Genomic DNA, 16,346 nt, shown 5'->3' on the forward strand with positions numbered 1-16,346 from the left:
CCCCTCAAAAGCAATCTTACTACCATCTGTGTCCTTGTCTAATTAATTCCCTGCCTGACTTATTATTCTGGGGAAGATTTTGCTCAGTTTTGGGACCCCATTAATGACCATGCATTGCTTAGAACAAAAAGAGAGGCCATAACAGCTATTACACTAACTGCCCTCCTTGGCCTCGGAGCTGTGGGTGCTGGGACGGGTATAACCTCTCTCGTTCTCTCCAACAAGCATTACTCTGACCTTTGCTGTACAATTGGCAAGGATGTTGAGAGACTGGAGATTGGCATCACCAACTTGGAGAAATCCCTCGTCTCACTGTCTGAAGTTGTCCTACAAAATAGAAGAGGGCTAGACTTGCTTTTCCTTCAGCAAGGGGGACGCTGTGCTTCACTGAAGGAAGAGTGCTGCTTTTACACAGATTATACTGGGATTGTAAGGGACAGCATGGATAAGGTTAGGGAAGACCTAGAAGAGAGAAAGAGACAGAGAGAACAAGAGGAGAGTTGGCTTTATAATTGGTTTTCAACCTTTCCCTGGCTTACCACCTTCCTTCCTTCAATTTTGGGACCCATGGTGAGTTTCCTTCTCCTCATATCTTTCGACCCATGGGCCATTAAAAGACTTACTAGCTTTGTAAAACAGCAAATTGACTCCTTGGCATCTAAACCTACACAAGTTCATTATCACCGACTTGATTTGGCTGACAGAGGCTTAGCTGAGCCCAAGGAAGATTGCTGACAGTCTATCACATGGGTCTTGACTACTTGCATTTGGCTCTCATGAGAACAGCATACTCAGATAAATGCTTGCCTGATGTAGCCTAGGTACCTATAAGGGGTGCAAGACAAAGTACTGCAGGGGGAGGGTCCAACTGCCCCCTTCTGAGTCCCCTGAGAAGCAAACCTGATTGCATAGAGGTTGGTGTCTGATTACCCCTAACCACAACCTGCTGGGGATGCCCTCAGGTGTTGATGAGGTCTTCCTCTCCTCCCCAAAGAGACACCCGAAAAGGCTGCAAAACGCCTTGGGAGGATCAGGTCACTACTTCCCCCCTCTGGTTAATGCCCACCGTCTGCAAAAGACCTCATGTTCAAAATCTACCTGCTAGCCTCTTAAACTGTTTAAGAAGGCTAGAAGATGCCAGGAGCCAAAGCTATTTACTGAAGCCAAAGCCAATTAGTGAGCCAAAGCCATTTAGTGGAACCAATGCCATTTAGTAGAAAAGTTACCAACAGCTGCACTAGGACCCTAGGTCATGGGTGATAGATTTATGTAAGAACACCTGCTCGTTAGTCTTGGAGCATCCTTGAGATATATTAAGGAGACATTCTTGAGGTATCTTGCAGGAGGTATCTCAAACCATAAAGCACTCTTGCTATCTTCTGCAGCAGTAAATTAGCCTTCCCTCATTCCTGCCTTCTCCCTACATAGTTGTGTAAAATTTTCAAATAAACAAGGCTTTGATCAGACAAACAGGCTTAGCCTCATTCTTTGTGTCTCTTTGTCTTACTTCATTCTTTCCACCCCCACCCTCCCTTTAGGAAGCTGTTGAAGTCCCACAGTTCAGGACACTAAAGAGAAAGATTATTATCATATGTAAACCAATCATCATCTTCATTGTTATATAGTTAAAAATTACATTCTCATGCCCTTTAAAAATTCTTATTACAAATGATTTTAACCATTGTATTTCCAAACTTGAAGCAACCATATATCTATTATTAGTAAAATGGTTTTAAAACAAGCACCATAGTTGATACACATATACGTCCTTACACAAGTAACTCTTATGTCTGAACCTCAAATACTATGCAACAATATGAAATATTAAGCTAATCTTCAGTTATATTTATTAGAAAAAGTAAAATATGCTGAATATTCCATATATTCCTGAATATATATCTTAAAAACAAAATGAGCAAAGAAACCAAACAAGACAACAAAAAAAAGGAGAATTGAAAAATACTATAGTGCCATTAAAAGTGCTCAAAATGGGGTGTCAGTTGGTGTTTCTGTTGAAGAATAATATAAAGGATCTTTATAGTAGTGGGAATGTTTTACTGTTCACTGTATAAAGAGTTATATCCTGGTTCTTTGGTTGGAAATGGCTGGTGCTCATGAGATAATTTGCTGTAAGGTTAGTCTCAAGTATTGCAGTGATCGTAGGTAGTGTCACTTTTTAAGAGACAAGGTCTATATTGAAGATATTCTGTCATTGGAAGCGCTGTCTCCTAGAGAGATTGATGTTTTACTGAAATTATTTGGAATGATTGCATCAAGAGGGTAAGAGAGTAAGGAAATGTCTTTTTCACTGTCTGGATTCTTCTCACATGTGCTTTCTCCTAAAAGTCATATCCATGAGGTCATTTGCTTGTTAGCATGTCCCCAAAAATAAATGGATAAGACTAGGCGATTTGTCCTTATAAAACAGTAAGCAGCATAATATTGTCGTTGGATGTCTGATTTTGATAGTACACTGAAGTTTGGAGGTGCACATTACTGCTGATTTTAATCAATATCTAAAAATCATATGTATCATATTATATAGCTATCATATATATGTAAATGCTATGTAAAAACGTAAATTTAATAAAACACCTTTAGTGCAAAAATTGTTCAAAAGAACTTGTTAAATTTAAAAGTGTTAAGGAAATGAAATACATGTATCACTTTGTCAGTTATGGCCTGAGCCTTGGAATGTTGACATCACAGTGGTTTCTCCCCTGACTACCTCAGGATGTTTACACTTCAGTAGTTTGTCTACAAACTGATGAAGCCATTTTTGGTTAGTACCAGGAAAGAAAAGGATAATTTTGTGCCCAGTGAAAGTTCTCTATTCCAGGCTCAACTGTAAAGGTATTTAAAATGACTATTATGATTCCCATGGTAGACTAATGGTTTCAGGAAATGTTCTGTCTTTATTTCTCTAGAACATGTGAACTCATTCTTAATAGTTGCTTCATGAAAAGTTACTTCTGATAACAGTCAATACCATTGTCCCCAAGAAACAAAGTTATCATGTCAGAGAGGTATGCTCTGAACTGTTTAAGAGACTGATATGTGTGTATCTTCAAAACTATCTGCCCAGGTTATGAGAGATTAATTTCTGTTTCATCTAGTTGTTTTACCCACTATGCCAACAAAGATTTCCTGGAAACTGCTCAGATTTTAGGTCAAACCCCAAAAGCTTTCTGGTTTCAAACATATATTTCTCAATATGAAGCATTGATTCAGCTAAAGAAGGTACACAGTACACAGTTGGTCACTTTCAGAACATTTCATCACTCAAAAAAAAAAAAAAACAACAAAACACCTTCTCTACAATATATTAGCAACTGAACAGAATGGTTTATAAGCTTCATATTAGCTTTTTGTAAGTCTTCTGTTGTGACCCGTAGCTGTCAGGAGTCACTTGCAGCCTTGAATCTCATTTCTAACATCCATAAATCATGACCCACACTGAACTGTCCCCACTTACTCATCCATGAGACCTGACCCCACTTGACTAGTGTGTGTGAATGACTACGCTACTGCATAGTGGTGACCATATCCAGAGTATTCTCACAGTCTGTGAAAGGAGATTTACAAGAAGACCCTCACTGTGGTCTAGAGTGAAGGAGATGACCATATGTGGGAGTAATTTTATTGTTAGGGGTCCAGGTGCAGGCAGACTCAGACAGACTGCCACATTTTCCTGAGTTAAGTTTTGATGAATGACAAAGTATCTGTCATGGGTAGACAAAGACATTCTGTAAAGATATGTGGTTGATACAACTTTGGCTTTATTTCAGGTATTCTTGGATGAGGACAGCCTTGGTAAAAAGGCATTTCACATCAATAAATTTGGTTGAATTTTTGATAGAAAGGAAGAGCTTTTGGTCTCACTTACATGGCACAGTTGTTTATTGATTGCTGCACAGAATATGAACTCAAAGGAGGTCAAAATAGGCTATGAATAAACTTTTACAAACAGTCAAGTTGGAGAGGATACCAAAGTCCAGATGAAACAGAGCTGAGCCATTTACTGGTTGGAGCCCTGCCCCACCCCATCTTCCCATTATCTAACATTGCAGGCTGTGCTCACTACAACACAGTTGCACAGAAGGGAAGCCCTGCAAAGGGTAGCATGCACAGCAAGAGGGAGAACACATAAGAGTAATTTGCTGACAGATAAGCAAAGATGGATCTGATTTCAGCTTTCTTCCCGGAAACCTGGGTCCTCCTGGCAATCAGTCTCATGCTCCTCTACTGGTGAGTAACTTCCAAAATTCCTCACCAGACCATGTTCTAGTGATTGGGGTAATACTCAGACCTATTGTCTGGAAGGTCACAACTGGTTTGGGAAGTTGGGGCTGGAAAGACAATGACTCAGTGACTAAGAGTACTTGCTGCTGTTTTAGAGGACCCAGGTCTGAACATCAACAAGGAGCTGGCTGTCACCAGTAACTGTAGTTCCAGGGTATCCAACACCCTCCACAGGTACTAGAATAAAAATTTAAAAAGTAATAGCAAAAATTGAAATGAACTCTTATATAAACATTATAAAATTTTGTGTTTTTATTCATTTTGGTTAGGGGCATCACTATTACTGTGTGTGTGTGTGTGTGTGTGTGTGTGTGTGTGTGTGTGTACGTGCATAGTTCAGAGGACAACTTTGCAGAATCAGTTCCCTCGTATTGTGTGCGTCCTGGAGATCCAACTCAGATTATCAATACTGGCAGCCAGTGTCTCTCCCTGTGGTGTCATCTTGAAGGTCCCAAATGAAATGACAACGGAATTAATTTTGCATTTTAATTTTTTAGTGGTATGAGTAATCAAGCCAGAGCCTATATCTAGTAGGCAATACCTTTACTACTGAACAATAGCTCCAGTGATACTACATCTCAAAGTTCATACTGATGTTATGCAGATATTCTGGGTATCTCTACCCTTCTTCTATTCCCTCTTGGTGAGGTTTACTGATAAGGTTTACACCTGATACGGCCTGATTGACTTTTGTGTGAACCCTAGATCCACCAGAACTCAGTAGGCACAGAAATGAACAGTGTGATGCCATGCACACAGGTTCCTTCACCATTTCCTAAACTCTCTGGAAACTGGAGGGGCAGCCATGTTGATTTGTTTTATTGTTTTGGTTATGGTCATGTTTCTCTTGTGTGTGGTTACAAGACTCTCTCTTTCTCCTTATAGGTTTGGGACTCGTACACATGGAGTTTTTAAGAAACAGGGAATTCCTGGGCCCACACCTCTGGCCTTTTTAGGAACTGTACTGAATTACTACAAGGTGGGTATTGATTGAGCTTTTCATATGGTTTCTCTTGATTGCCAATTATGGCTCATTCTAATAAGTGCTCTTTGAGAGAAAACTTTGAGACTTCAGGCCTTCATACTGTGTGTTCTCATAGTTCTAGAGAATTTCTGTGTGTCTCCTAGGGCTCTATTGCCAAATTAACAATGTGAGTGTGTGTGTGTGTGTGTGTGTGTGAGAGAGAGAGAGAGAGAGAGAGAGAATGGTTATTATACTGTGTGTGCAGGCATCTTAGTCCTAGGGACAGAACTCAGGTTATCAGGCTTGGTGTCAAGTACTTCTCATTTGGAGCCATCTCTCTGGCCCTATTTATTGAGACTCAACTTCACAGTAAGTGAAGTGTTTAGGCTTAGATTTTTCAACAAACCTACTTTATTTAAGGTTCTTCAACACTTCTGGCTCTCTTCCACCCACTGACCAGAGGTAGGAAAAGAAAAGAAGGTTATTAGTAATAAGGGGTTGTAGACATTTTAGAAGTATTTCCTTGGAACAAGTCCACTCTTCATTGACCTGAACCCAGCAGTCCAGTCCAAAGGCCAACACCAAACTACAACACAGATCAGCATGATTCAGAAGATCATAGCAAGTCAGTGAGAGCTGCAAGCCTCATTTGGATTTCCCCAGGAAGTTCTCTGGAATGTTTGTCTCTGGGAAGTCAAGTGTTGAAGACAGAAGACCAGCAAAGTGCTGTAGAGAATGTTATCTCACTGTCTGTGGGCTTTTATATATCTCCTCTCCTCAGAGTTCACACACAGGTGTTTTCAGGTGGACAGTCATGCCCCTTGCATGAGACAGTTTGTAGCAAGACATCACATGCCCTCTCACAAGACAGCCTGTAGCAAAACATCACATGACACATCTGAATTTTCAAAAAACCCTGAAACTTCTACATCAGAAATGCCAGGATCTCCAGCTCATTCAGTCTTGATATTCTGACTTTGTGAACAATCAAAGAAGAGTTTGTTTTTTACCCAGTGTAGATTCTGAGAAGGTACTATTGCACTTATTTGGAAAAAATCTTGAAGGGGTTTTCAACTTCTAGGACACAGAAGTATGCACTAGATTTAAAATCTCCTCTTTGTACCAGGCTTATGTTCAACAATTTTTTTCTTTTGGTTGACTATTTCTGAAGCATCCACTTATAACAGGCCAATATACACACTTTTGGGGAATTTTTCATATACTGGAGTTTTCTGCATAGTCATTGAACCTCTGAACTTATTTCTATGGTTCTAGCCCCAGCATTTACTATTCATGGCATGCTTAGGATCTTCTTGAGAACCAAAGTAACTAGAATATTTTGCTTCACTATGGGTTCTGGGTAATGATAGCTTCATATAGTAAGAAGATTTCATTGTGTATCTGTGTTTGGCTGTGTGCAGGTTTGTGCATGTGAGTGTAGTACTTACAGGAGACATAAAAGGGTGCTTTGTTCCCTGGAGCCAGAGTTAGAGATGCATGTAAGAATCTGGAAATCAGTACTGGGAACACAGACCCTCTGCAGTGCTTTTAACTGATGAGCCATATCTCCAGCTTCCAATGACAAAATTTTAGCTTCTGTTTTGTTTTTGCAGTCCTGAGAATGATATCCAGGATCTTAAGTGTGCTAGGCAACGTGCTCTGTCTCTGAAATATAACTACAGCTGCTTCTCTTTTTTAAAATTTTTTATTAATTACATTTTATTCATTTTGTATCCCCCCATAGGCCCCTCCCTCCTCCCTCCTGATCCCACCTTCCCTCCTCTTTCTGCATGCATGCCACTCCCCAAGTCCACTGATAGGGGAGGTTCTCCTCTCCTTTCTGATCTTAGTCTATCAGTTCACATCAGAAGTGGCTGCATTGTCCTCTACTGTGGCCTGGTAAGGCTGCTCCCCCCCAGGGGGAAGTGATCAAAGAGCAGGCCAGTCAGATTATGTCAGAGGCAGTCCCTCTTCCCATTACTATGTAACCCACTTGGACACTGAACTGCCATGGGCTACATTTGTGCAGGGGTTCTAGGTTATCTCCATGAATAGTCCTTGGTTGGAGTATGAGTCTCTGGGAAGTTCCCTGTGTTCAAATTTTCTTGCTTCTCTTTCTTTAATGGCAGAATCTTATGCATGAGTCTGAGTTGCGAATATCTGAGACAGGATGATAGCTGTCAGTCACCTCAAATATTTAACTATAAAGTGAAATATTTTTCTCCTATTCCTTTTAAAGATTCATTAAAGGCAAAACCACTAGAGAAAGAATGATTAAACAAAATTACTGGGAAATTAATGAAAATTCAATGTTCCATGCAGACTTTTATTAATTTTTAATTTATTTTTAATTGCAGTTTATTCACTTTATATTCCAGCTGTAGCCCCCTCTCCCATTTCCTCCCAGTCCCACCCTCCCTCCCTCTTCTTCTCCTATGCCTCTATCCCAGTCCAATGATAGGGGAGGTCCTCCTCCCTTTCCATCTGACCCTATTCTATCAGGTCTCATCAGGACTGGCTTCATTGTCTTCTTCTGTGGCCTCATAAGCTGCCTCCCCCTCAGGAGGAAGTGATCAAAGAGCCAGCCCATGAGTTCATGTCAGAGACACTCTCTGTTTTTATTACTGGGGAACCCTCTAGGACACTGAGCTGCCATGGGCTACATCTGCACAAGGGTTCTAGGTTATGTCCATGCATGGTCCTTGTTTGGAGTACCAGTCTCACAAAAGACCCCAGATTTTTTGGTTCTGTTGCTCTCCTTGTGGAGCTCCTGGCTCCTCCATGTCTTTGTATCTCCCCGTTCTTTCATAAGATTCCCTGTGCTCTGCCCAAAATTTGGCTATGATTCTCAGCATATGCTTTGATACCCTGCTGGGTAGAGTATCTCAGAGGCCCTCTTTGGTAGGCTCCTGTCATATTCCCTGTTTCCCCATCTTCTGATGTCTGTCCCATTTGTCTTCTGAATGAAAATTGAGCATCATATACAGGGTCGTCCTCTTTGATTAGCTTCCTTAGTTGTACAGACTTTAGTATGATTATCCTACATTATATGTGTAATACGCATTTATAAGTGAGTATATACCATGTAGACTTTAATTCTAGGTGGATAATTTGTGACTTACCTGTTCCATGGTCATTGTCCCAGATAGATGTTCCTGAACTCACATCAAAAGGACATGAGGCAAAGCTTGTGTTGCTGTTGGCTCAGGTTTCTTCTTAAGGTTCTATGCTTATCTTGTACATTCTTTAAAAATTTTCATTATCGTTTTCATCATCATCACCATCAAATTTATGTCCATGTGTGTATTGTATGTATCTTGTGTCTGTGTAGGTAATTGTGTCTATGAGTGTGCATGCAGAGGCTACAGAAAGATGTGCTGCTCTATCACTGTGTTTTCCCACTGAGACATCTTGCTGGTGATACTTCAATCATCTCTGAAGAACTTTTCTCTGTCAGAGACAATAAACCTGATTTCATGGGATTTGAGGTTTTTGTGCTCTGGCTGCACAAGAGTCAGTGCATACAGGACAATAATGGATTTCATACTGTTTGTCTCTTCAGGGTATTTGGAAATATGATGTAGAATGCTATAAAAAGTATGAAAAAATATGGGGGTGAGTATTCTGGAAAGTTCCATCAAGTCAACTCTTTTTAGGAGAAGGTGCCCTACTTATGCAAGGACAATACCAGCCCAGAACTGTAGTAATGGACATCTCTTTTGTGAAGGTACTTTCACATGTCAGTCATTAAATGTCACTGCTTATAGTCCTAATTAACTTGAGAACATTGCACACTGTTTTTTAAAGGGTTTTGATGTTTTATCCAGTGTCCTAACCTCTTCTGAAACTTCATTACATTTTCTGAATGTAATGAATTTTCATTACATGAAATACATTCAGTGCTCTGAAAATTTGTAATACTATCTCCTTGCCACATCCACTCACTTCTCTTTAGAAGCCCACACTTTCACTTTATTGTTGACTTTACATGTGCAGAAGTTTTATTTTTTAATGCTAGAGCATAAATCATTTGCCAAGGCCTTAGCTGTGTCATCCCATTATTGCTTTCAAAGACCATGTTAGAGACTTTGTTGTGATTGTTTATATTTTACTTCAAACCAAGGGGGACATATGCCATTGGGCACATATGTAGGTCAGATGACAATTGTGGAAGTAAGTTTTGTACCTTCAGGTGATTTAACTCAGTCCATCTGACTTGGTACAAGTTCTTTTTATCTGCTGAACAATCTCATCAGCACCAGCTAGGATTTTTATGACTGTGCATCATTGTGTCCTGTTGAACTAAACCGACTTTGGGGAGACAATGTATTTAAAAACCACAACTTTCTTCCTCGAATCTCTGGCATTAATGGTTCTTTCTATAAAGCAGCCAAGAGAGTAGCAGCAGTTGTTTTCTGTCATTGATGCTGGAAGTTTAGTGAGAGCCTTGGAGCAAATGTCATCATGCTGTGAGACACAAACATGTGGGAAGAGGCTCTGGCTCTACCTGCCTCTTCATCTCTTCTTATCCATTCTTAGGAACCACAGGTCTGAACAAAGGGCTCTACTAAGTTGATATAGCCCATAAAGACCATATCATTCAATGCAAACTGCAGGCTTTTCTGTCTGTCCAATGGCCCTGTATGAACTTCTCCTTGCAATATTATTGCTTGTTGGCAATTGATAGTGATTTTTCATTTTTCTCTGACCTAATAACTTCTCTCTCTCTCTCTCTCTCTCTCTCTCTCTCTCTCCAGTGTCTGTTGAGGACTAGTCATGTGTTATGTATTCAAATGCTATTTCAGTGCCTTGAGATCTGGTTACTGCCATGCTATGGATATTGTTATGATGTTTAACTATCTCCTGTAACCATGGGATGTGGAGGAATATTTTTCAATTATCTATTACTAGATGATTAGTATACCTATACCCAGGCAGGGCAGAAGGAGGTAGATGGGACTATCGTTCTTGGGCTTTGGGCACAGAAGAATGTTGGGTAGAAAGACAGGTACTGGAAGAGGTAGAGGAAGAAAGCAGAGAGCTATCACAGCTTAGCTTGAAAGAAGCATATGTTGGTATGGATGGAGGAAATTATACATATGAGAGAATATGCAAGTGTTTATGGAATTATGGGTGGAAGGCAGCTTGGGTTGGAAGTAAAGGTTGTTTAGAAGGTTACTATCTACTTTGCCCCAGGTGATATAAGGCTATTCTAAAATCTATCAGTTGTCTGTGTCTTTTATTGACTGTGATAGTGGGTTAATAAATATTTTTAGACTAACCACAACAAAGGTCTCTTCATGTAGCCCTGGCTATCCTGAAACTCACTATGTAGACTAGGCTTTCTTTGAGTTTGGAGATCAGTCAGAGTCTCCCTTCTAAGTGCTGAGATTAGAGACATGTGCCTATATTTGTATAGGGTGCCTAGTTATGCATGGTCTTTCATTGGTGCTTCAGTCTCCACAAGATGCTCTCGACTCTGTTTAGCTGGCTCTCTTGGTCTTCTTGTGGAGTTCCTGTCCACTCCAGATACTTCTATCTCTGCACACAAAGACCCCACTTTTCCACAAGACTCCCTATGCCTTACCCAGGGTTTGGCTGTGAGTCTCAGCATCTGTTTCTATCTGCTGCTGGATGGAGACTCTCAGAGACAGCTATGCTGGGCATTTATTTGTGATCACAGCAAAGTATCATTGATAGTGTCAGGCATTGGTTGTAGATTCCCTCAATCTCTGCTCTATCTTTATCCATGCACATCTTGTAGATAGAGTAAATTTGGAGTCAATGTTTTTGTGGGTTACTTGGTGTTCCCCTTTCAACAAGGGGTCCTATCTAGTAAGAGGATGTCCTCTTCAGTCTCCATAACCCCTGCTACTAGGTGTCTCAGCCAGATCATCCCCATATCCTCCCAGAAGCCTCTAGGTTGTCATAGGTCTCCTGCTTGTCAAAGAGATGTCCCCACTCTGTTTATTTTCTCTCTGTCTTCCTGCTTCTGCTCTCCCAAGGTCTGATCTCCGCTTTCATTTCTCTCTATGCTCCCTCTCCTACCTTGTTCCTTTTCTTTAACCACTTCTGATATCTCTTCTATTTCCTTCTGAGTGTGATTTAAGCACCCTTCTTTGGGTCCTCCCTGTTACTTATCTCCTTTGGGTCTGTGAATTGTGGTATGGTTATGCTGTACTATATGGTTAATATCCACTTATAATTGAGTACACACCATGAGTGTCTTTGTGCTTCTCAGTTACTTCACTCAGGGTGACCTTTTCTAGTTCTACATTTTGCCTGCAAATTCCATAATACTCTTGTTTTTAATAGCCAAACAGTATTCTATTGTGTAAATGTACCACAGCTTCTTTATCCATTCTTCACTTGAGAGATATCTGGGTTGTCTCCAGATTCTGGCTATTAAGAATAAATCTGCTATGATCATAGTTGAACAGATGTCCTGATTAAATGGTAGAGCATGTTTTGGGTATCTACCTAGGAGTGGTATACCTGGATCTTGAGATAGAGCTATTCATGATTTTTTGAGAAACCTCCAGATTACTTTAAAAAATGAATGTACAAGTTTACACTCCCACCAGCAATGGAGGAATATTAATATTAATATTACTATTAATATTATTTTACTATCAATATTTTATCAATTACTTATTAATAATTATCTTCATTAACAACATATTAATAAATAATTAATTATTAGTGTTATTTAGTCATTAATAATTATATTCATTGATATGTTATTAATGTGCAATAAAATAAATAATTATTTATTAATAAATATTGATAAAAGTTATTGATAAAATAAATAATTATTAATAAGAATGTTAATATGCATTAACATGATGCATATTTATATATATTTATATTATATGTTTATATATAAATATATGTTATGAATAAATAATAAAATAAATAATTAATTTTTAAAAATGTTGATAAGAGTTATTAGTAAAAATAAATACTTATTAATAAAAATGTTAATATGCATTAATATAAATATATATTTATATTATATATTTATATTATATATTTATATATAATATAAATATATGTTATCCATTATTAATAAAATAAAAATTAATTATTAATAAGATCGCCAATGAAAATAATTATTAATAAAAATGAACGATTATTTATTAATAATTATATTTCTTAATAATGCATGTCAATAAATAATTACTTATTTATTACAAATTTGTTGATGTTAATTTAATAGTAATTTTTTATTTTAAATTATTATTAATTAATATTTTATATTTATTTCTTTTTTTCTTTTTTATTTTTTTCATTGTTTTTATTTTATTATTATTTTTTTTATCAGTTACATTTTATTAACTCTGTATCCAGGCCGTGTCCCGATCTCTCATTCCCTCCCAGTCCCTCCCTCCCTCCCTCATCTCCACCGTGTCCCTTTTCAAGTCCACTGATAGGGGGGACCTCCTCCCCATTCATCTGATCCTGTTTTATCAGGCATCTTCAGGACTGGCTGCAAAGCCCTCCTCTGTGGCCTAAGAGGACTGCTCCTCCCTTCGGGGGTGGGGAGACCAATGAGCCAGTCATTGAGTTCCTGTTAGTAATAGTCCTTGTTCCCCTCACTTTAGGAAACCAATTGGTTACTGAGCTACCACAGGCTACATCTGAGCGGAGGTTCTAGGTTATATCCATACATGGTCCTTGGTTGAATGTCAGTCTCAGAAAAGACCCTGTGCCCAGATATATTTGGTCCTTGTGGAACTCCTATCCTTTCCCCATCAGACTAACTCCCCTTCTTTCTTATGATTCCCTGTACTCTGCCAAAGGTTTGGTCATGAGTCTTTGCTTTGAAAACACTGCTAGTTAGAGTCTTTCAGATGCGCTCAGTAGACTCCTGTCACATGTTCAATGCACATCCCATCTGTCTTTCTAAACGAGGATTGATCATCTTACCCCATGTCCGCTCAATTGATTATCTTTTTTAGGTGTATAGATTTCATTATGTTTATCATATCTTATAGGTCTATATAAGTGAGTATATCCCATGTTTGTCTTTCTCCTTCTGGGATATTTCACTCAGAATGATCTTTTCTAGATCCCACCATTTGCCTGCAAATTTCATGATTTCCTCCTTTTTGATTGCTGAGTAGTATTCCATTGTATAAAAATACCACAATTTCTGTACCCATTCCTCCGTTGATGGACATCTGGGTTGTTTCCAGGTTCTGGCTATTACAAATAGAGCTGCTATAAACATGGTTGAGCAAGTATCCCTTTTGTGTACTTGAACAAACTTTGGGTATATACCTAGCAGTGGTATAGCTGGGTCTTGAGGAAGCACTATTCCTATTTGTCTTAGAAAGCGCCAGATAGCTTTCCAGAGTGGTTGTACCAGTTTACATTCCCACCAGCAGTGGAGGAGGGTTCCCCTTTCTCCACAACCTCTCCAGCATGTGTTATCACTTGAGTTTTTCATCTTGGCCATTCTGATGGGTGTAAGGTGATATCTCAGGGTCGTTTTGATTTGCATTTCCCTGATGGCTAATGAGGATGAGCATTTCTTTAAGTGTTTTTCTGCCATTCGATATTCCTCTGTCGAGAATTCTCTGTTTAGCTCTGTTCCCCATTTTTTAATTGGATTACTTGGTTTGCTGCTTTTCAGCTTCTTTAGTTCTTTGTATATACTGGATATTAGTCCTCTGTCAGATAAAGGGTTAGTGAAGATTCTTTCCCAATCTGTAGGCAGTCGTTTTGTTTTGATGACGGTATCCTTTGCTTTACAGAAACTTTTCAGTTTCATGAGGTCCCATTTATTGATTGTTGCTCTTAGAGCCTGTGCTGTTGGTGTTCTGTTCAGGAAGTTGTCTCCTGTGCCAATGAGTTCTAGGCTGTTCCCCACTTTTTTTCCAATTGATTTAGGGTATCTGGTTTTATGTTGAGGTCCTTGATCCACTTTGACTTTATTTTTGTGCAGGGTGATAAATATGGATCTATTTTCATTTTTCTGCATGTAGACATCCAGTTGGTCCAGCACCATTTGTTGAAGATGCTGTCTTTTTTCCATTGAATGGATTTGGCTTCTTTGTCAAATATTGAGTATTCATAGGTGTGTGGATTTATTTCTGGGTCTTCTATGCAGTTCCATTGATCCTCCTTTCTGTTTCTATGCCAATACCATGCAGTTTTTATTACTGTTGCCCTGTAGTACAGCTTGAGATCAGGAATGGAGATACCTCCAAATGATCTGTTGTTCTGGCTATATTAATTAATATTTTATATTTAAACATATCTTTTTATTACTATTAATTATACATGTGCATATGTGTCTCTGCACATGAGTGCAAATGAACTTGGAGGCCAGAAACACTGGATTTTCCTGGAGCTCTAGTTACAGGAGGTTGTGAGCTACCCAATATGAGTGTTAGGAACCAAATTAAGATCCTCTACAAGGGAAGTATGTGCTTTTAACTGTGGTACCTTCTCTCCAGCTCCTCACAGTATTTTATCTATTCAAAAATCACAGGAAATGGTATAGGCAACTCTCACACATGGACATTTATACTTATCAAATTCCCACCTCTTATTTCTAGTTATGTCTTTCAGAATTGTTTTGTCTTTAAGTTACTCACTGTGTCTTGAATGACATTACATTTTACAAAGACTTCATTGTGTCCCAGGTCAGAATCTGGGAATTGCCCTGAGAACTCCTGTGACAGTGTGTTGTATAACCAGAGTGAGGGTCATGCTCCATTAAAATCAAAGTCTGTGTGTAGCTCTCACTTCAGAGCCTGGCTTTGGATTAATCAGCTGTTTTCCTTGCATAGGCTGTTTGAAGGTCCAACACCTCTATTTGCCATCACAGACACAGAGATGATCCGGAATGTGCTAGTGAAAGAATGCTATTCTGCCTTCACAAACCGGCGGGTACATAACTTCTTTTTTTAATTAAAAAAATTAAATGATCATTTTTGTTATTTTATTTATGGTTATTTTGTTATTTTATTTATTTATGGGTATATGTTAATGTTAATTTATAAAGCTTTATTTGTTACTCTTAGTTTCTCTCTAAATATAGACATCACACAAATAATTCACTCTTTTATATTTGTTTAGTAATAAGCTTCACAATGCAATAGCTAAGAAGTTATTAATCTATTCCTAACCCACTAAGCTAATTTGGCTTCCTCCCAGTGTACATCACAGATGTACTTGCACTTAGCTTTTCTTGTTCCAGCTTCTTCTATTCATGTCTCTTCAACCTATTCTGTGACTGCATCCCCTACTTCCTTTCCTAAATCCTCCTTCCCTGGCTAGTAGAAGTCTTGCCCCGTTTTCTCCCATGCTCAGCAATGAGCTGTAAGCTTCTTTCTTGACATATCAGGGGACCATTGGGAGCAGTGTTTATATAGCACTGAGACAGGAGATTCTCAGAACAAGGATGGCAACCAGATATGGGGGAGTACAGAAATCAGCATTTGAATTACACAACAACCTCATGCCTAAAGTTACATAGGTATGGATATGTGAGCGAATGCCATGTGTGTAGGTTCCTGTGGAGGCCAGCAGAAGGTATGACATACCCTGGAGCTGGTGTTGCAGACAGTTGTGAGTTGCCTGACAGGGGTGCTGGGAACCAAATCTGTATCCTCCAGAAGAACAGGAAGCACCCTTAACTGTTGAGTCATCTCCACAACCTCCCCATTTCATAATTTAAACCTTTATATTTTACTTACTTAAAAATGAAATAAATATAGATTCAAGTGGCTTCCATAATAATGTACAAGCAGGGTCTAGTTATTAATATTGCTAATAGGAATGTGTTGAGTAAGTTTAAATATACTATGGCATTGTAATCTAGTTGTAGGTGGACACTTGTCATCTAGAGTAATTTACATTTCCCATTTACAAGTTCTTTTTTATGTCTGTATGGTATTGATTTTTGTGGTGTCAAACATTCAAAATACAGAGAACCTCCTTGACCACACAGCTCCCTCTAGCTAGCCCATTAGCTGTTGTGTACAGCCTGTCTTCTCTTTGCCTTTTTTTATCCATTTTCCTTCTCATGGATTGTGCTCTTAGGTGTCAAGTCTCATGACTGTTTACC

At 38.9% G+C, this 16,346-nt stretch overlaps 1 protein-coding gene across 2 annotated transcripts in view; it reads left to right on the forward strand.

Annotated features, from left to right (window-relative positions):
• Positions 1-4,082: 4,082 nt before the first annotated feature.
• Positions 4,083-16,346, forward strand: part of LOC132650646 (cytochrome P450 3A1-like) — a 32,168-nt gene continuing 19,904 nt past the window's right edge. The window contains exons 1-4 of one of the 2 annotated variants that reach the window (XM_060375998.1): positions 4,083-4,248; positions 5,188-5,281; positions 8,829-8,881; positions 15,067-15,166. In XM_060375998.1, coding sequence (XP_060231981.1) covers positions 4,178-4,248; positions 5,188-5,281; positions 8,829-8,881; positions 15,067-15,166 — 318 coding nt within the window. In that variant the 5' untranslated portion in view covers positions 4,083-4,177. The remainder of the gene's footprint in view (positions 4,249-5,187; positions 5,282-8,828; positions 8,882-15,066; positions 15,167-16,346) is intronic. The other variant, XM_060375997.1, reaches the window with a different exon arrangement.

This window comes from Meriones unguiculatus (assembly GCF_030254825.1).
Source record: "Meriones unguiculatus strain TT.TT164.6M chromosome 13 unlocalized genomic scaffold, Bangor_MerUng_6.1 Chr13_unordered_Scaffold_28, whole genome shotgun sequence".
NCBI lineage: Eukaryota > Metazoa > Chordata > Mammalia > Rodentia > Muridae > Meriones > Meriones unguiculatus.